Here is a 20,462-nt window from a genome sequence, read left to right on the forward strand (position 1 = left end):
GGAGGCTTTGTACGGGACATTAACGTCAGATCAGGTGAAAGTACTTCTTACTAAGGGTTTTAGGAACAGACTCGCTCAGTGTCCGTTTAAAAAAACAACCTTTATGGTTCATTTACAGGCTCCGTTTACGTTTGTTGGGGCTTCATCGTTTAAAAATGGAGCACACAAATGATTGAAGATGAAAGCAGCAGCCTGTAAAAAGGTTCTACGTTTGTAAGCAGCAGCAACAGAAATGTAGTTCACGGGGCTTGAAGGCCGATGCCTCTGTGGGAACGCTGTGTTGGAGCAGAATTACATCTAGTGTGGAGGTACTGTGACTTTTCTTGGATCTCTTTATAAACAATATCAGGCCAGTTTCACACAATCTGATAAAAATAAAAGTCAAAAAATAGGTTGGAATACAGATGTGCCAGTGATGGAGGAACGTCATCTCTATAATACTTATTAAAAATAAAGGGTGAATAAAGTGCACCATGTTTGTCCTCACAGCTGTTTTTATTTCTGTTATGGAGCAAAGATCAAAATGAAAACATTATTAAACAGGAATAAGGTCATGGCTGACTGCGTTAGATTATTCCACTGATATGATGACTGATATCTTTGGTTCTGAGGGATCACTGACACACTATTGATCATGTGAGTCATCACATGAGCCATGGTGTGGAAAAAAGGGCGTGGGTCATTATGTCACTGGGGAAAGGGGATGAAGTCACAGCGAGACAAGGCCTCACCCTCTCATGTGACGTCCTGAGATCACCTGAGGCTCGGCGAGCTAAAGCTCCTGGGTGCAGTCACTGACCAGGAATCTGTTTACACCGGTTTAAGGAATGTTTCTCAATATAGGGCCTCTAGATGAACCAGTCAATGATGGGGAGGCATTTTTATCATGGCTGTGTCCAAATTCAGGGGCTGGAAAGTTGGAAATGGCAGGAAGGTAGGCGTTAGCATTCAAGATTCCTTATTTGTCACATGCACAGTTCTACAAGTACAACACGCAGTGAAATGTATCCTGACACGCTCCTCGACTGTGCAAAGGGCGAGAGAAGAACATTATATGCACACGTGTATTCATGTTATGGTTTAGGGCTCGGGTGGCTTGGGGATAGAAGCTCCTCTTGAGTCTCTGTCCTTGCCCGGATGATGTGGAACTTTCTGCCGGATCGCAGAAGTTGGAACAGATTGTTGCCAGGATGGGACGGGTCCTTCAGCAGGGGGGGGGCAATGCTGCTCAGGGGTTAGGCTAACCCTGAACCCTAACGAGGTATTTAATAATATAGATCAATCATTATTTGCTGATGATGGAGGCATTTGGATTATTTTTACAGAGAGTAGATTAGCTGTTTAATCTCAAATTGTATGGGAATGAGACGGAACAGGTTGATTGCTTTAAACATTTAGGTATGTGGTTTGATAAAAGGCTTACATGGAAAACACATATTGGGGAATAACTGAGAAATGTAAAAAGGTTTTGGATATTTGAAGATGTTTAAAAGGCAGCGCGTGGGGTGCAGATAGGACAGCATCAAAAGCTTTATAAAGACTTCATTAGCTCAGTTCTGCTTTATGGTTCAGCGGCTAAAACATTGTTAAATAACTTGGATAAAATTCAGTGTCAAGCGCTGAGGTTTTGTTGTGGGGCCATTAAAACTACACCAGTGTCCACACTGCACGTTGGAGTGGGTGAACAACCATTAGAAATCAGAAGACATGAAATAGCTGTAACTTACTGGGCAAAGTTAAAGGGACACAGTGAAAATCATAAAGCTCAGAATATAATTAAACCTTGTTTAAGAAAAAGTAAAAAAGTGAACGAATAAGACGTTTTGGTTGGATTATAGGGGAAAAATAAATGAGACAGGAATTAGTAACGAACATATTAGTCCAGCAGAACCATTTTCAAATTTACTGCCATGGATATATGACCAGACAACTGATTTCATTCATCACACAAAGGAAGAGCCAGGTATATGATCACATAAGGGGAGAGTATTCAGAACATGTGGACAGAACATGTAAACTGATGCAGCATAATTGTTAGATAATAAAGTGTTGTGTTTGTTATTCCAGAAACAAGCTTTGTGATGAATAAAAGAATTACTGATGTTTATACTGGAGAACTGTAGCAGTGTTAATCACTGCAAACTGGGTGGAGGAGGCACCAGTAGGAAGTGTTTGATGTGCTCGGACTCTGGTAGCGCACTATTGAGGATATGTCTTACGTGTTTGGATTCTAGACACGATATTGTTTTTTAATATAATTCGTTTAATCTGTAGAATCAAACAGGAATAGAAATACATTTTTATGGATTCCTGAACATATCGGTGTAGATGGAAAGGAAGAGGCCGGTAAGTTTGCAAAAGGTGCAACGAGAAGAAGTCATGTAGATATGGATATAAAATATAGTAAAAATTAGGTTAAAGGTCGCGTGTCAGGCACAATGGGACAGAGAAGGAAAAGGTAGATATTATTATGGTATACAGAGAGCAGCTGGACACTGTAGAAGAAGTCATAACAGTAAGAGAGAAGACGATATAATCTCAAAAGTAAGATTTGGTCATACAGGTTTAAATAACACTGTAAAAAAGATGAATAAGCATGAGACGGGGAAGTGTGAAACACTTGAACGTGTAATGTTAGAATGTGGTCAATACTCTGAGTTACAGAAAAATAAAATTCAAGTGTCAAATAAATGTTACAGAGGAGTCCAGGTGACAGGGACACGGCCACTGTGTTGGAAGGAAGAGTGCTACGAACCGCACTTAAAAGCAGCTCAAAAGAAAAAGGACGGTACAGAGACAGACTGCGACCGGATGCAACGAGACGGTACTTGCAAAAAAATAGCGTGCATTGAAAATGTGGACCCGTATGAAATAACAGCAGTGGAGTAGAAACCCTGAGGACCAACCGCCGTTGACGTAGCGTGATCTATTCTCGTACCTGTGGAGTCAGCGCGTACACGGCGAACCAATTTCGCAATTATAAATCTCTGGAGGAGCACATCCAGTTCACCAATGGTTGGGTACAAGATTTGGCTATTTTTAAGCCTCCACGTCGTGAGTACGCCGTCATTCCAACAAAGGTAAGTCAGCTCGAGTACTGCGAGTGAAATGCGTTCGACTTCCTCCCGAACATTCAGATTAGTGCAGCATAAATTCATTCATGAGGGGAAATTACAGTGAGAACATGTGGAGGCTGTCAGAGGGATAACATAGTGAGTTCAGTGCATTGATGTGACTAAATTGTGACAATTTAGTTATTCTCTATGGTTAAAGAAATTGCAATAATTTATTAATGTTTATTATAAATAATCCTAATTATACACCTTGCTTCCATGTTTGTGTCCTGTGTCACTAAAAATACATTTTATTTTAGTTTTATACATCGATTAATGACCTGCAGAATCTCATTATCATATTAAGTGATTCATAATTGTCACTTTATGCTTTCTCCATCTCTAAAGTGATGACATCCTTCCATGACATACTTTAGGTTCATTTTCTGCAGGCAGGTTTCTGACAGAGAACAGGCGGATTTATACTACAGGGAGTGCAGAATTATTAGGCAAATGAGTATTTTGTCCACATCATCCTCTTCATGCATGTTGTCTTACTCCAAGCTGTATAGGCTCGAAAGCCTACTACCAATTAAGCATATTAGGTGATGTGCATCTCTGTAATGAGAAGGGGTGTGGTCTAATGACATCAACACCCTATATCAGGTGTGCATAATTATTCGGCAACGTCCCTTCCTTTGGCAAAATGGGTCAAAAGAAGGACTTGACAGGCTCAGAAAAGTCAAAAATAGTGAGATATCTTGCAGAGGGATGCAGCAGTCTCAAAATTGCAAAGCTTCTGAAGCGTGATCATCGAACAATCAAGCGTTTCATTCAAAATAGTCAACAGGGTCGCAAGAAGCGTGTGGAAAAACCAAGGCGCAAAATAACTGCCCATGAACTGAGAAAAGTCAAGCGTGCAGCTGCCAAGATGCCACTTGCCACCAGTTTGGCCATATTTCAGAGCTGCAACATCACTGGCGTGCCCAAAAGCACAAGGTGTGCAATACTCAATACTATATCACTTCAAACAGAGGTGATCCAGTAATGCTGCACTAATGAATCAGACCAACTATTCACTTTAGCTAAAGTTATTAAGTTAGCTAAAGAGTTGGGATGCTGTGTAAGACATAAATAAAGCTAAAACACAAAGGTTTGGGCACCGTTTTGCATGTTTCCCTACTGTAGGGGTCTCTGCAAGCATACAGAGGGGGTACTCTGAGAGGGTCCAAGATGACAACTTTAGAATTCTACTAGAAACAGTCGATCATATTTGTTGTCAAAGCTGAATTCAGGGCAAACTACGCTAAATTAGCGTTTTTAGCTAACAGCTACAATAAGCATAAAAGTTACCTTACGGCTATCATTTGTTAACATGACGCTTGTTCTTATACATGTAATACATTTACCAACCTGAGAGTTTATCCGCTGGTCATTCGACATGACGAATGACTTCTGAAGTCTTAATTCAGCTCAAGACGCTGTAGATTCCCGTCAGTAACACTTTCGGTCCGCTAGTAAAACGTAGTTCTATTAATCTGCGCTTGAACCGGAACCGGATGTAAGTTCCAAAAAACTGAATTTTGGAACTGAAACTGAATGGTGAGAAGTGAAACTGAAATTATTCAAGAGCTGAATTTTTAAAGGATAAAATGCAGTTTCAAAGCAAATCAATTCATTTTCAAAATATAAATTCAATTTCAATTTAGTGATGATCATTTTCAAACCATAAATTCAAATTTAACTTATTCAAATTCAGTTTCTGATGGCACAGATTTCTGCCCATAACCACCACTGAACAAGACACACAAGCTGAAACGTCAAGACTGGGCCAAGAAATATCTCAAGACTGGTTTTTCTAAGGTTTTATGGACTGATGAAATGAGAGTGAGTCTTGATGGGCCCGTGGCTGGATTGGTAAAGGGCAGAGAGCTCCAGTCCCACTCAGATGCCAGCAAGGTGGAGGTGGAGTACTGGTTTGGGCTGGTATCATCAAAGATGAGCTTGTGGGGCCTTTTCGAGTTGAGGATGGAGTCAAGCTCAACTCCCAGTCCTACTGCCAGTTTCTGGAAGACACCTTCTTCAAGCAGTGGTACAGGAAGAAGTCTGCATCCTTCAAGAAAAACATGATTTTCATGCAGGACAATGCTCCATCACACGTGTCCAAGTACTCCACAGCGTGGCTGGCAAGAAAGGGTATAAAAGAAGAAAAACTAATGACATGGCCACCTTGTTCACCTGATCTGAACCCCATTGAGAACCTGTGGTCCATCATCAAATGTGAGATTTACAAGGAGGGAAAACAGTACACCTCTCTGAACAGTGTCTGGGAGGCTGTGGTTGCTGCTGCACGCAATGTTGATGGTGAACAGATCAAAACACTGACAGAATCCATGGATGGCAGGCTTTTGAGTGTCCTTGCAAAGAAAGGTGGCTATATTGGTCGCTGATTTGTTTTTGTTTTGTTTTTGAATGTCAGAAATGTATATTTGTGAATGTGGAGATGTTATATTGGTGTCACTGGTAAAAATAAATGATTGAAATGGGTATATATTTGTTTTTTGTTAAGTTGCCTAATAATTATGCACAGTAATAGTCACCTGCACACACAGATATCCCCCTAAAATAGCTAAAACTAAAAACAAACTAAAAACTACTTCCAAAAACATTCAGCTTTGATATTAATGAGTTTTTTGGGTTCATTGAGAACATGGTTGTTGTTCAATAATAAAATTATTCCTCAAAAATACAACTTGCCTAATAATTCTGCACTCCCTGTATAAAATGCAGCGTTCTATAGATGGACACATAAAGAAATGAAAAATTACATGTATGTGCCAACTTTCTAAACACTTTGTTACATTTATGATAAAGTTGTTACGTTCCCCTGGGGGGGTCTAGGCGATGAGGGGGAAGTAACAAAAGTGACCGGGTCAGAAAAAGGAATCAAGGAGGCGAAACAGTTAAATAAAACAGTTTTATTGAAGTAATTCAACTAAAAGAGACGGACAAGCCGCTATCACCATTTTTGAAAAACAACAAACAAAACTCAGGCGTTGGTCAATCAATAAAGTAAAACGTAAGCCAAAAAGAAAAAGCAGCTCACCAGCTGAAAACCACCAAACACAGCGCACTAGCTGAAAACACACTACTGGCACTCCCGCCCAGAGCTCACCTTTCCCTGGGCTTAAATACTTTTAATTACTGATGAGAGTCAGCTGCACAAAAGGGAAAGGTGGCACCTCAGGCAGAAGGGGTAGTGGGACACGCCCACACAGGCACATAGGAGGGAGGCCGTTCAGGAGGAGGCCCTGCTAGGGCCGTAACAAAGTAGATCAAACACATTTATGAACTTGGTGTGTGTTTCAGGTGCTGCACTCTCAAAGACTGAATGAACCAGCATTGCAGCCATGGGTCACTGTGAGCATCACAGGGAAGGTTGAGCCGGCCACTGCACCTGTAAGGCCGGAGTCGTGGAGACCTGCAGCCATGTCGCTGCTCTTCTGTTTAAAGTAGAAGCAGCAGTGTTGATCCTTGGCACAAGGACTGTTACAGATGAACCTGCATACTGGGTTTTGCTGGGTAATATGACCAAGATACAGCCAGTGGTTGGCTGTAAGATAGACTTCTCCTCTTCAGCTGCCCAAAAAAAGGCTCTCAATCAAAACATAAACAGACCATCCATATTGACAGGTAAAAGGAGCTGTCCTCAAAAAAGAAAAATTCCACCTGCTACTGTGGAGGAGTTGGATCAACTGATGGGAAAATATTTCTCCAAGCATAGTTCTGTTCTGAATGACCCATAATGTTGTATTTAGGGGTCTACATTTGTGCCTGAAGTGCACTGCCATGTAAGTAATTTGGATTTGCTGAATGTGTACTTACTAAGTATCACTGTTCAAAAGTTGAATAAAGAAATACATGTTTGCCTTTTAAAAAAAGATTAAAAGCACTTTGTAGAACATCACATCAGTAACAATGTAGAATCCATGTCATGTGTAGTTTACAAATGACAAAATGTTCACATAAAATCACGACAGCATTTAAATAATATCACCCACTATAGCGTTCTGTAATTTACTGTCACTACATAAACAGCACAAGACTTTTAAGAGTTCTTAACAAGAGCAAGTTTCTTTTCCCTGGTTTTACTGCCACACTGGGGCACATGTTCACCAAAACGCAGCAAACCTTCACCATCTTATCCAGGAGGGTCCCCTCTTCAGCCTCACATGGAAGAAGTAATCTGATTGGCATGGTGGTTTGTTTGAAGCAGGTCCCTTGTGTAGCGCTGGAACCCAGTCAGGGTGTTTCATCCATTTCATAGGCTGGTTTGCTGCAGTGGCGTGTCTAGAAAATTTTTGTTGGGGGGGCCAGGTAGGGGCACAGATTTGGAGAAGGGTGGCAGATGTAATTGGCACATAATGTTAAAAACAATTCTACCAACCGTTAACCATAATTCAATAACCCTATAAACCTAATAACCGAATGCGCTTTTAACTCTTATTAGAATGAGATTTTAACCACTACGGTGCAAAGTTTTTAGATACTGCGTCAGGGCTGTGCAGAGAGGTTTAAAGGGGCGGGTGCTCAAAGTTAAAAAGGGGCACATTGAGCCAGGCTGAATAACAACAACACACATTCATCAAGAATCTAATATGGGCAACAAGGCAAAGCAAACGTCGCCGATGCTTTACCTGATGGGTACAATGTTGCTGTTGAGGGGTTTCTGCTGCTCCTGCTGCTGATAGTGCTGGAGGGCGGGGCTGTGTTGATCTGAGACTGTAGACATTAAAAAGTCCAGAGAGATGGGAGCTGATTAAACAAGTGTCATGAGATAATAACAAAATGCAAAGATTGGTGACAGCGCTTGGAACCATAAGGCAACAAAAAACTGTGAGAAATAATTTAGGCTCTGCCTGTGAATCACTCTTTGCTTCTCTTCTTCCTTCCTTCCCATCATTTCATATATCACTCTCCACTTGCTGTCCATCTGAGAACAAGGCACAACTTGCTATTGCAATAAACTATAATCTAATTATCCACACCTAACAACTCCAGCACTTAATCTAAAATAAAATGATGACAGAAAAATGTTATAGCCCTGCCTTTAGTAGCCTCACACAGCTCCTACTGTTTCCTCCTCATGTCCTTACCAGGCATGTCTGCACAATATTATATCATGAGTAATATTTTTTTTAAAAAATCCATCTAAATAAAACACACACATGCACACACAGTGACATTTTAGACCTTCTTCAGAATACTGTATATACTATGGGCATCCTTACATTATTATTTATTACTAGAGCTACAATAATAAAGCAATGAGGAGGGGGAAGTAATAAATATGAAATAATGTATTTATGATGATTGCATTTGTTTCACTATCCACTCTGTGCAGGGCAAAGCTTATTACATTTTTAAACTGTAGAGATACAATCATTTTACTGCTGTAAAATCCAAATTTTGTCTTATTTAAAATATAAATCTAATATAATCTGCTTCTTAATGTATGTTCTTTAAAATACAGTGTGTGTTTTTTAATATATTATAATTATAATAATGCATAATTATGTGGACATGCATATTAGATCGTTTTTTAGTGAAATATAATCCCTCCAGAAAGGCAGGAAAAGCCCGGAAACTTACTTTAAAACTAAATATGTTCCCTAAAACGGTGACAGAGCTACAGACCCATGACAGCCTTACACAGGTAGCCAGCAGCTGTGACCAGCACTACCTGTGCAGTTAATAAAAGGACAGGTAATGTTTGTCACGCTGTTGCACACACAGCACGCTCGTTCATTTTAGTTCGTCAGTTGCAACAAGACAGCTTACCAACGTGTACGTAATAAGCTAATACTCCTGTGTGCTACACACTACAGTGCACGCTGCACACCTACTTACTGGTTGTGTCGCATCAGTTTGCTGCAATAATGAAAAACAAATAGCAACTCTATAAACAGAACATAAATCTACAAAATCACTCAGTAGGATGTTTGTTCTAATTTGGTATGAGCTCAGAGCGCATTGAAAATAACACTAATAGGCTACAAAGAGTGATATGAACTTATTCAGATCTTACCTGAATGAAAATGTCTGGAGCACCAACAGATGTCTGTGGAGCTCATCTCACAGCTGCTATCCAGGCGCTTCTTTTGGTAACATGGATACACGAGCTGCCTCACGATGCTTCCAGGTGGGGAAAGAATAAAAACAGCCCATTTCCAGCTTATTACCTTCACGATCGTGCGATCATTACAACCGACAACACAGCAAGTGCGAACCATTGCTGATGCCATCCGTGTGCTTTCGCTCCTTTGTTTGGCCTGCTAAAATGGCGCCTCGGCAGCCACGCCCCCTCCCGTGACATCACGCTCCAAAGCCCTTTTGAGTGACGTAGGACCTAGCGGTGGCGCGTGGTCCGCGTTAGGCTAAAGCGTACAGGAAGCTTCGGTGTAGTTTAGCAGTTGGACCGTAAACCGTATTCGTGGTCGGATCTTCACCGCGGCAGCGCCATGAGTACGCTATGGATGGGAAACGTGAGTTGCTTCCAGCTTGTTGTCGCGGTAACTTGTTTGGTCTGACCGTGAGTGTTAGCTAGCTGTAAACGAGCCGCACACGCCAAATGAACGTAACTTGACTTCATGTAATGTTGCGTTGCCGCACAAAACTTTGTACGGAGTTCCTGTAAGACGGTTACTTTGTGTTTAATGTGGCAGTCAGGGGCCAACACCAACCGTGGACAGACCAAAACACGCTTTCTCGTGTAGCATACATTTAGCATACATCCGCGTTCCGCAGCTTAGCCGCGGATAAACCCAGGACACGGTTTTAACCGGTCTTTACCCATAACAGTGACTTTTCCTTATCAGACCTACTGCAACAAATTCTTGCAACTCGCTGGCTGATACCAGTGTTGCACTAAAAGCGATTTCCAGTCTTTGTTGTTAATATCTTGCTGGTAATATGTCAGACAAATCTCTCATGAATGATCTCAAGTCACTTTATATCCTTAATGCAGCTCAAGAGTCTCAATGACAATAAAAATGTTTGTTTTTGTCCGAGATCGATCTGGCCAAGAGGGCAGCAACAAGTATAACAGCTCTATAAAGTGGACTCGGTTGGTAATGATGCTGTGGGTACAAAACAGCAAATTTCTTTATTTTGTGTTTAACAGTGTCACAGATCCTGCTGACTACAGTCTATTTATTAATGCAAGCAATTTCAATTCTGTTTTATTTATACAGCACCAATAGGACTGGGCGATATGGACCAAAATTCATATCTCGATATTTTTTAGCTGGGTGGCGATAAACAGTATATATCTTGATTATTTTTCTTTAATCCCATAAAGTAAGAACAAACAGAGTTCTTAGTCAAAGCTGCTTGTCCCAGATGTCACACAGGCACTTTTATTAACATACAACTGCAGATGTACATGAAAAATTAGTCAAAAATAAATTGTCAACGTTTATTATTTAATAATGCTCCATAAATAAAATGTAAAAAATTTTTTTCATGTATAACAAAAAGCTCACAATTGTAAACTAAATGTAAACTAAAAAGATGCAGAGCAAAAGTGACAAAGGCAACTTGGCCTTTGGAAGTGGCTTACACTGAAGTAAAGTTTTGCTTCTTTGTGTGTATTCCTGAACAATCATCTGGTACTTTGTGCAAAAAACCAAACATGTAAACAGATTGAATGAAATGAACAAAATTACATCCTTTGCTCAGTGGGTCTTTGTGCAAATCTCCAATGACAATAACAATATAGAAAGAACACAAACAATTGGCAAGGCCAGCTACTGTACAGCTTCCAGATTTTGTGCCAGGAAAACTAATCTGTCAACAGTATCAGGCTTCAAGGATGCCCTGTGGCAGGTTACCATGTTTCCACTGCAACTAAAAGTCCTTTCAGAAGGGGAGCTGGTAGCTGGCACACAAAGGTATTTCTCGGCCAGGAGGCTCAGTGCTGGAAAGGCAACTTCATGTTCCTTCCACCATTTGAGAGGGTCAGCATCACTCTACACAAACTGACAACAGGTAGCTAGAAAATTCATTTTCGATTGCCTCCCTCCTTGTGAAACCAGTGTTGGTGGCTGTGCTGTGCTGGAAGAAGCTTGCCAGTGATCTCTTTTTTTTAGCTGTGTGTCCTACTGCTGCTTCTTCTTGGTCTGCAGACTCAGGCACGGCTGGATCAGGCAGCTCAGACAAACACGTGCCCTGATAGCTGAGCAGAGACTCTGCCTCCAAGACGAGTTTATGTTTTAGTGCATTAATTTTCTCACTAGGGATGTATTTCGCCCTGAACCGTGGATCCACAAAAGAAGCCATGTCCAACAGGTCACTGGTGGATGGATCTGCATATTTATTGTTGAGGTAATCCACAATGCGGGTCTTGATGGATTTACACAGCTCACTATCCTCCTCTCCAGGTGCCAGGAGACTAGTGTTAAACAGGTGTAGCACAGGACAGGGTCACATACTTTTCTCCTGAAAGTGCATCAGTGAAGTCCTGACAGGGTTTGAGAGCTTTCTGAACTGCCTCCAGGACCTCTATGTCCCGCCAAGTAGGGACTAGAGGTCTGGTTTTCATGTCGACAGAGAACTTTAGAAAGTGCTCTTTCCTGCTCCAGAACTCTCTCTATCACGAGAAGCCTTGATCCCCAGCGAGCTGTTGCCTCTGTGAGTAGCTGGTGACTTGGAAGACCCAGCTGTATTTGCACTTCAGCCAGCTCTCTTCTCTTCCTCCAGCTGTAGTAGAAGCTGCTGACGACTTTCTTACACAGAGAAATAACCGGGTAATGCGGGCATCATCCATAGCATGTCCTGTGACACACAAAATGCAAACTTTTAAAATCACTTTAATTGTTATGTTAAGAGGCAAATCACTCAAAGGGAAACTAAGATCCATCTCAGTTATATAAGATGTGATGCATAAGACTCAACAATATTTGCAAAATGTGTCGTGTAATGTATAACCTAGAAATGGTTGTAGTTAAACTATCTTGGTAAAATCACCAGCAAATGATTGGAACGTGTATATTTTTGCATCTTTTCAATCTCACTATGTATTTAAAAATCTAAACCTGGGACCCTGTCCCCCAAATGTTGCAGCAGAGCTCGAGACTTGTCAGACCAGGCAGCATATTTCCAATTGTCCAGTTTAGGTGAGCCTGTGCAAACTGTACCCTCAGTTTGATAGGAGTGGCACAGCTGTGATAAGTCGCACTTTAACTAGACCAGCATTACTTTGAGCCCAGATTTGTGACAGATTCATTAGAAAAGGGGGAATTTCACATTTTATTTCTCACTGTGCAGTTCTGTGGACCAAAGGAGATTTATCTTCCCTCTCTTGTTAGAAACATTTAGCTGAAGCCCGACTCGTTCCTAACAGTAATCACTACAGTGATCACATAGCTAACTGTTTTTGCTGCTCTGCAGCTGGAGACCTACATGGATGAGAAGTTCATCACCAGAGCTTTTTCCACCATGGGCGAGCAGGTGGTTAATGTCAGGATCATCCGCAACAAGATGACAGGGTAAGAGCTGAATTCACATGCAGTATTCTTATTTGCAGTTATTCTATAATGACGTTAAATAGTGTGTCGTCCCCCAGGGGTGCTCTGGGTTACTGTTTTGTGGAGATGACAGACGAGGCCACAGCCGAGAGGTGTCTCCGCAAAATCAATGGAAAACCTTTACCGGGAGCCAACCCGGTATGGAGAACAGCAGTTGCTAACAACAGCCTTATCTTTTGTTTGTTTGTTTATCATTTCAGAGATTTTATTCATTTGTTGATTGATTGGACTTTATTTTCTCATAGCCCACAAGATTCAAGTTAAACCGAGCGACCTTTGGAAAACAGGAAGGCGGGTGAGTCCAGGTGGACAAGCAGAATTATCCAAGGTGACCGGAACGGTCCTAATGACAGAACCATCACGGAGCGCTGCTCTGACTTTGTCTCTTCTTGTTGTAGGCAGATGTATTCTCTGTTTGTCGGAGATCTCACTCCAGATGTGGATGATGGGATGCTTTATGAGTTTTTTTACAATCGTTACCCTTCCTGTCGTGGTGGAAAAGTGGTATTGGACAGCATGGGCAACTCCAAGTAAGTATTAACATGTCAGAACACATTTGGATCTACAGAATGGCATTGCTGCACTCATCCAGTCATATTTTCACCCTCGCTATACGTGTTGGTGTGGCAGGTCTGTCCTCCCCCGCCACCTGGTCCAACTCGCCACCAGGTGGTGATTAACTGACAACTCAGTCCTCCTCTCACAGAGTGTCCAGAACATCCGGCCGTGAATCTGATGATACGATTACACAATCAGTCATCAGCCTGCGGCCTCGGGCGACCTGGTACTGCGATCACTTACGGACACCCTTATGTTCAAACATGGCGTTTGTTATGGACAAACTGACAAACAACACTCCGGTAACATCACTGCTTGAGTTCAGGTCAGCAAGGCCATCCCTCCCAATGGCGCCTCCAGGTCTCACTGTCAGTGCGCACATGAGCGTTGAAGTCCCCCAGTAGGATGACAGAGTCCCCACACAGGGACTCCCAAGAAGGCGGGATACTCTGAATGGTCCTTTGGCGCGTGCAGATGACAGTCAGGACCCGTTCAGGGAGCAAACCCTCTCGTCCACTGAGGAAAACCCCAAGGCAAGTGGATACCAGGATACCCACTGCCTCTCATGGCCCCCGGTATCCCGGGCAGGGTGAACTGTTGCCTTGATGTTGTAGTCACGGGGGTCTTCTGAATCGCTCTTTCTCTGGTCCTTCATTCAGGACCAGTCTGCCCCTACAGCAAACAAACAATCAGACCCTTTCACCACAATAAGGCAGTGATTCACTGACGGGGACCTACACACGTGTTAATTATCGTAAAAGGAACAATTATTGACTGTTGATGAACTTTGAAGCGATGAATTTGACAGACAGTATATGAACATGTTACAGACACTGCTCCGCTCCATAGCTGCGACTATGTTCTGCTACGTGTGCTGCTAACTTCAGTCTAACCCTGATTTTTCTGCAGTATTTTGTGTAACTGTGTATAAAAAGACTTTTTCCACACTGACCATACTGCCTGTGGATTTAACTGGCAGCCAAAATCAACAGCACCACGAATGTATAATTAAGTGTTGGTCTTTATCTGAGCCTATCCAGACTCAAACATGATCCCGGAGTATCCAAACTAAACTGAATCTAGAGCGTTTTCTTACCCTCTGTTTTAAAATGTGGTGTAAACATAAGAAAACTTCTGGTGGTCCTAAGACGAGTTGCTCCCTCGTGAGTTTAACACCGCCGTGTTTCTCTGCAGGGGCTGTGGCTTCGTTCAGTTCCCTGATGAGCGGCTGCAGAAGCGGGCGTTAGAGGAGTGTCAGGGAGCTGTGGGGCTGGGTGGCAAGCCTCTGCGATTGAGCCTGGCTGCTAACAAGTGAGTTCTCAGAATCTTACCTCCCTTTGTCAGGACACGGCTGTATTTGTGCCCGTAGTACAGCCCCAAGGACTGGCTCAGTTCACGAGTGTTTCTGTGCTTTCCTCTCTAAGCTTAAAGAACAAGCAGCAGCAGTCGGAGCACAAATCATGGCAGTCTACCTCTGGATACAGACAAAACTATGACCAGTACACCCAGTACCAGCAGCAGACCTATCCTGGCTTTTATTCTTCCTGGGGCTATGACCAGACTGGAGGAATGTATGGCTACAACTATCCGCAGTATGATTACTCACAGTATTCTGCTGCACAGGTAACTGCTGTCTCTGTTAAACCAGAGTTGCAGATATCAGTTATTGTTAAACAGATGGAATCATTCTAACCTCTTGTTTGTTTGTTTTAGGAGAGTGAAACCGTTCAGGAGGACGAAGGACTGGAAGGTTAGCATTTAGCCTGGGTGGCAGCTGCTTGCTGTTGCTTGTCATTATTTTCACATGCCAGACTTAAAAAAATAAGAAAAAGATGAGCAGTAGTTTCCAAAAAGGTTGATCCTGTTCATCTGGCTGCAGCGTTTTCAGTGGGAGAAACATTTCATCATCAAGTGACTTCTTCAGTCTCATCTGACTGCAGGATTCAATTCAATTTTATTTATATAGCGCCAAATCACAGCAAAAGTCGCCTCAAGGCGCTTCATAGATACAGAGAAAAACCCAACAATCATATGACCCCCTATGAACAAGCACTTTGGCGACAGTGGGAAGGAAAAACTCCCTTTTAACAGGAAGAAACCTCCAGCAGAACCAGGCTCAGGGAGGGGCGGGGCCATCTGCTGTGATTGGTTGGGGTGAGAGAAGGAAGACAGGACAAAGACATGCTGTGGAAGAGAGACAGAGATTAATAACAGATATGATTCAATGCAGAGAGGTCTGTTAATACATAGTGAGCGAGAAAGGTGACTGGAAAGGAAAAACTCAATGCATCATGGGAATCCCCCGGCAGCCTACATCTATTGCAGCATAACTACGGGAGGATTCAGGGTCACCTGGTCCAGCCCTAACTATATGCTTTAGCAAAAAGGAAAGTTTGAAGCCTGATCTTGAAAGTAGAGATAGTGTCTGTCTCCTGAATCCAAACTGGAAGCTGGTTCCACAGAAGAGGGGCCTGAAAACTGAAGGCTCTGCCTCCCATTCTACTTTTAAATACTCTAGGAACAACAAGTAGGCCTGCAGAGCGAGAGCGAAGTGCTCTAATAGGGTGATATGGTACTACAAGGTCATTAAGATAAGATGGGGCCTGATTATTTAAGACCTTGTATGTGAGGAGCAGGATTTTAATTCTGGATTTAACAGGAAGCCAAAACAGGAGAAATCTGCTCTCTCTTTCTAGTCCCTGTCAGGACTCTTGCTGCAGCATTTTGGATCAGCTGAAGGCTTTTCAGGGAGTTTTTGGACATCCTGATAATAATGAATTACAGTCGTCCAGCCTGGAAGTAATAAATGCATGAACTAGTTTTTCAGCGTCACTCTGAGACAGGATATTTCTAACTTTAGAGATGTTGCACAAATGGAAGAACGCAGTCTTACATATTTGTTTAATATGTGCGTTGAAGGACATGTCCTGGTCAAAAATGACTCCAAGGTTCCTCACAGCGTTACTGGAGGCCAAGGTAATGCCATCCAGAGTAAGAATCTGCTTAGATACCATATTCCAACCTTATAAACAGGACATTTGTACAATAAGTGAAACTAGCACCACTGACTAACAATGGGCTGGGAGGTCATGACCATTGATCAATGGCCATGAGTCCCATTCACAGAGAGTTGGGGAATGGCTGCAATCACAGCATTGTAAGATGGTGACAGATGCACCCTTAGGCCCCTCCTCCATTCAGAGATGGTCTTTCCCTTTTCACGTAAATGGCCTCCTTGACTCCGCCCTCAAACCAGCGTTCCTCCCTGTCCAGGATGTTACATCCTCATCATTGAAACAGTGTCCACTGGCCTGTAGGTGTGCACAGACTGCAGAGTCCTGGCCTGACGAGTAGGGCTGGGCGATATCGAACATTTTCATTGTATCGCGAGTCTCTCCACGTACAATGGTTAAAATGTCTTTATCCTAACCATCGAGTATGAGTTGCCATGGCAATATTAAACTTTGCACGTGAACGTCTCCCCACACACCAAAGAAACCTTTAAAATCCTTTGTTAAAGGTGTTGACCACAGACGTACTGTGGCAGTATCCTCTGTGCACCTGATGGTTAAAGAACGGCTAAAATAAAACATTCAGATTTTTTTCTTTGTATTCAAGTAGAAAAAAACCATTGAATGGTCGATTTGACTGAGTATAGCAGTGAAATTTTAGGTTTATATGGTTGAAAATAACATTTGGAGGTTATTTAAACATTTGGTGATATTTATATAAAGAAAATATTGTGATATTAGATTTCCCTCATGTCGCTCTGCCCCGCTGACGAGTTCTTCATTGTTGTAGCCAGAGGTTGTTTGGTTTCCCCGATATATGAATCCTGGCGCTGAACAGCGTACACTATGTTACTCTGTTTGTGTCGGGGTGGACCAGTTTCTGGCGCAGCGTTTTTTGGGGTTTAAAAGCCACAGAGACTCTGTGTTTAGAGAAAATGTTCCGATACTCCTGGTAGGGCTGTGCGATATGACCAAATCTCATATCCCGATATAAGACATCCATCGTCCTGATAACGATATAAATCACAAAAATTTTACATTTTCTGTGAATCTCGGGCAGCTCGACTTGCGTGACGTGTTTCCAGCTGCGCGTCATGTAGCTGAGTCGAGTGTTTTAACCGATACATGAAACGATACATTTTTAGACATAAGTTGTAACGGCCGCCGTTTTCTTTGTGAGTATTTATTACACGGCGTACTGCGGGGAAAAGTTCTAACGTTTGAGTCTAAGGTTTATTTGGAGCACCTAACGGCTCATTTTTGCTTCTCATCTGTAAACACTCTGCATACTCTTTCACGTGATGCAGATTATTTTGAAAAGTCTCAACAGGATCTTGAGCTTTATTGTGAAAGGTTTATGTGGAAAATAAACAAGCGGACACGCGATGGTTTTACCATTTTGTCCGTCCGTAGTGTGGTTATATTAAATATAAGAGAAAGAGAGAGCTTTAAGAAATGAATGTAGCCACTACAGTGACCATCAAAACATGAAAAAATATTGCAGTAAACAGTTTATTTGGCGACACCACGAAACAAACGATAGATGTTTTTATATCGTCATGCGATTATATATCGTTGTATCGAACAGCCCTAACTCCTGACACATAAGGGACCACTACGGGTTTGGAGCGTTCTGTAGGCGCCTTCCCTGCTTCGACAAATGCCCGGCTGGGATAACCACATTTACTCGCACGTGCTCGTACTAGCTTCAAGCAGTCGGGGCCAAAGTGGGTTCAAATTTCTCGATGCATGCTCGATCATCTGGGTAAGGCAATTTCAACGGGTTGGTTGTGTTGATCTGGACATTTACAGTGGAAGAAACGTTTCGTCTACTAACAACATCAGACAAGTTTGAATGTCAGTGACCTCAAACTAAAGGTCAGAGGTCACGTTTTGTGAAAGTCTTGTGAATGTGATAACATGACATTGATATCATAGGTGTGTCTCCTAGTAGGCTGAGGGGTAACACTAGCAGTATTCCTACTTATTTATTCGTGTGTATGCAGTTTGGCCCATTGCTGATGTTTTAAACAGATGATGCTGGTGTTGTGGTCTTCAACAGGTCATCCTGCTGCCTTGTGATTTGGCAAAACAAATATTTGCGTTCTTGAGTGGTGGAGGTCTACCTAATAAAGAGGCTTGTGTGTAATTGCAGCGCATATACCTTCTAAGTGGATGTTTGTGTTTCGCAGATCCAAGTGTGGAGGTGGATGTGGTGGAGGCCAACAGGAAGTTCATGGAGCACAGTGAGGAACTGTACGATGCACTGATAGACTGTCACTGGCAGTCCACAGAGTTACAGCAGGACTATGTGACATCCAGTCTGCCAGAGCCCATCTACTGCTGAACCGGGACATCATGGCCTCTGTGGAGTTCACCTTTCCACCTTTTCCTCCCAGTCCATACGGATTGTGTGTGTGGGCTTCTTTTTTTTTTTTTTTTAGATAATAAAATAAGCTAATGGTTTTTATTTGTGTATAATCCTGTTTAAAATTAAACACGACCATTGGTACACAACCTGCCGTATGAGTCACTTTCATACCTGACTGTGATTGGATTGTTTGTTTCAGACTTTGTAGAGTCAGGACTGTGTTGGTGTGATTGACATTTCTGTCAGACCAGAGGTAAAGGAGCAGGTTAAATATCGTTTAGTGCAGGAGTCAACAGGATTCCAGCAGAATAGAAAAGTTGAGTAAACTCTTTGAGTTGGTGGATGATGCTGTGAGAAACTGTGACGGCTCTAATATCATTTCTCCAGTCCTAATAAACATGAAGCCTCTGGCCCATCGGTATGTGTGCCCTGAGAGCCTTTTCCCTGTTTAGGTCAGATTTATTAGACCATCGAACGAGGAAACGAATACTTTAGAAGGCTCCAAAAGTTGATTCTGTTCCTCTGGATGTAGCGTTTTCAGTGGGAGAAACGTTTAGTCACTCATCCAAGGGACTTCTTCAGTCTCAGCTGACTGCAGGTTTCCCCCAATCTAATAAACAGGTCTCAACACCACATCCAGAACACTTTGGATTTTGTTGAGAAGGTGAGAGATGTCATCATGGAGGCAGATGAAACCATGGTCTCGTACGACGTTACATCTCTCTTCACTTGCATCCCAGTCATGGAAGCGTTGGAGGTAGTCCGTAAGAGACTACAGGATGACCTCAGCAACAGGACCAGCGTCAGCATCCACCAAGTGTGTTTGAACTGTGTCTTCATTCCACCTTCTTCACATACAAGGCTCAGTTCTACAGGCAGAAACACGGGTGTGCCATGGGCTCCCCAGTTTCACCCATCGTGGCCAATTTGTACATGGAAGAAGTGGAAAAGAGGGCTTTGCTATCCTACCCTGCAACACCACCAAGCCATTGGTTCAGGTATGTGGATGACACCTGGGTGAAAATCAAATCTCAGGACGTACCACAATTCATAGATCACATTAACTCGGTGGACCAACACATCACATTCACCAGGGAGGATATGAAAAGTGGCAGGTTGGCCTTCTTAGACTGTGAGATTTCCATCAGTAATGGGGGACATCTAAAAGCTGACGTGTACAGTAAACCTACACATATGGGTCAGTATCTAAGGTTTGACTCTCATCATCCACTGGAGCACAAACTGGGTGTCATCAGGACGCTATAACACAGAGGGAACACCATCCCCACAGGAGAGAAGGACAACCGCTGCCTAAGCAAAAACCTGTAGTGATCCCGTACGTGTCAGGAGTATCGGAGCAGCTGAGACACATTTTTTCTAAACACCGGGTCTCTGTGGCTTTTAAACTCCAAAACACGCTGCACCAAAAACTGGTCCACCCCAAGGATCGGGTCCCCCGACACAAACAGAGTAACATAGTGTACGCTGTTAAGTGCAGGAGGTTTGCCAGGATTTATACATCGGGGAAACCAAACAACCTCTGGCTACAACACAGCAGAGCCACCTCGTCAGGCCAGGACTCTGCAGTCTGTGCACACCTACAGGCCAGTGGACACTGTTTCAATGATGAGGATGTAACATCCTGGACAGGGAGGAACGCTGGTTTGAGGGCGGAGTCAAGGAGGCCATTTACGTGAAAAGGGAAAGACCATCTCTGAATGGAGGAGGGGCCTAAGGGTGCATCTGTCACCATCTTACAATGCTGTGATTGCAGCCATTCCCCAACTCTCTGTGAATGGTACTCATGGCCATTGATCAGTGGTTGTTGATCAATGAGAGTTTGCATAATTAAGATTAAGGAACTGACCTCCCAGCCCATTGT

At 42.8% G+C, this 20,462-nt stretch overlaps 1 protein-coding gene and 1 long non-coding RNA gene across 3 annotated transcripts; one reads left to right on the plus strand and one right to left on the minus strand.

Moving 5' to 3' along the window:
* Positions 1-5,933: 5,933 nt before the first annotated feature.
* On the minus strand, positions 5,934-9,377 carry LOC309698887. The gene is made up of 3 exons (XR_014274205.1): positions 9,142-9,377; positions 7,751-7,835; positions 5,934-7,403 (listed from the first exon to the last, which is right to left on the minus strand). It is a non-coding gene; the product is annotated as an uncharacterized lncRNA (long non-coding RNA).
* An 83-nt stretch (positions 9,378-9,460) lies between these two features.
* Positions 9,461-18,651, plus strand: LOC309698865 (tRNA selenocysteine 1-associated protein 1-like). Of its 2 annotated transcripts, none has more exons than XM_082521606.1 (9): positions 9,461-9,598; positions 12,504-12,601; positions 12,664-12,778; positions 12,886-12,935; positions 13,039-13,170; positions 14,393-14,509; positions 14,623-14,821; positions 14,912-14,948; positions 18,402-18,651. In XM_082521606.1, the coding sequence occupies exons 1-9, from the start codon at positions 9,575-9,577 to the stop codon at positions 18,554-18,556; spliced, it is 927 nt and encodes a 308-aa protein (XP_082377732.1). In that variant the 5' UTR covers positions 9,461-9,574; the 3' UTR covers positions 18,557-18,651. The 2 variants fall into 2 exon arrangements, with proteins under 2 accessions (XP_082377732.1, XP_082377733.1); XM_082521607.1 differs by having other exon boundaries at positions 12,679-12,778.
* The last annotated feature ends 1,811 nt before the right edge of the window (positions 18,652-20,462 follow it).

The sequence above is a fragment of the Aulonocara stuartgranti genome (assembly GCF_965226115.1).
Source record: "Aulonocara stuartgranti genome assembly, chromosome: 22".
Classification (NCBI taxonomy): Eukaryota; Metazoa; Chordata; class Actinopteri; order Cichliformes; family Cichlidae; genus Aulonocara; species Aulonocara stuartgranti.

Excerpts from the sequence above, each read along its gene's own strand:
- LOC309698865 (XM_082521606.1), top strand. The coding sequence starts at position 9,575 with ATGAGTACGCTATGGATGGGAAAC. Across the intron at positions 9,599-12,503 it reads GTACGCTATGGATGGGAAAC|CTGGAGACCTACATGGATGA; the intron begins GTGAGTTGCTTC and ends GCTGCTCTGCAG. Across the intron at positions 14,822-14,911 it reads CACAGTATTCTGCTGCACAG|GAGAGTGAAACCGTTCAGGA; the intron begins GTAACTGCTGTC and ends TGTTTGTTTTAG.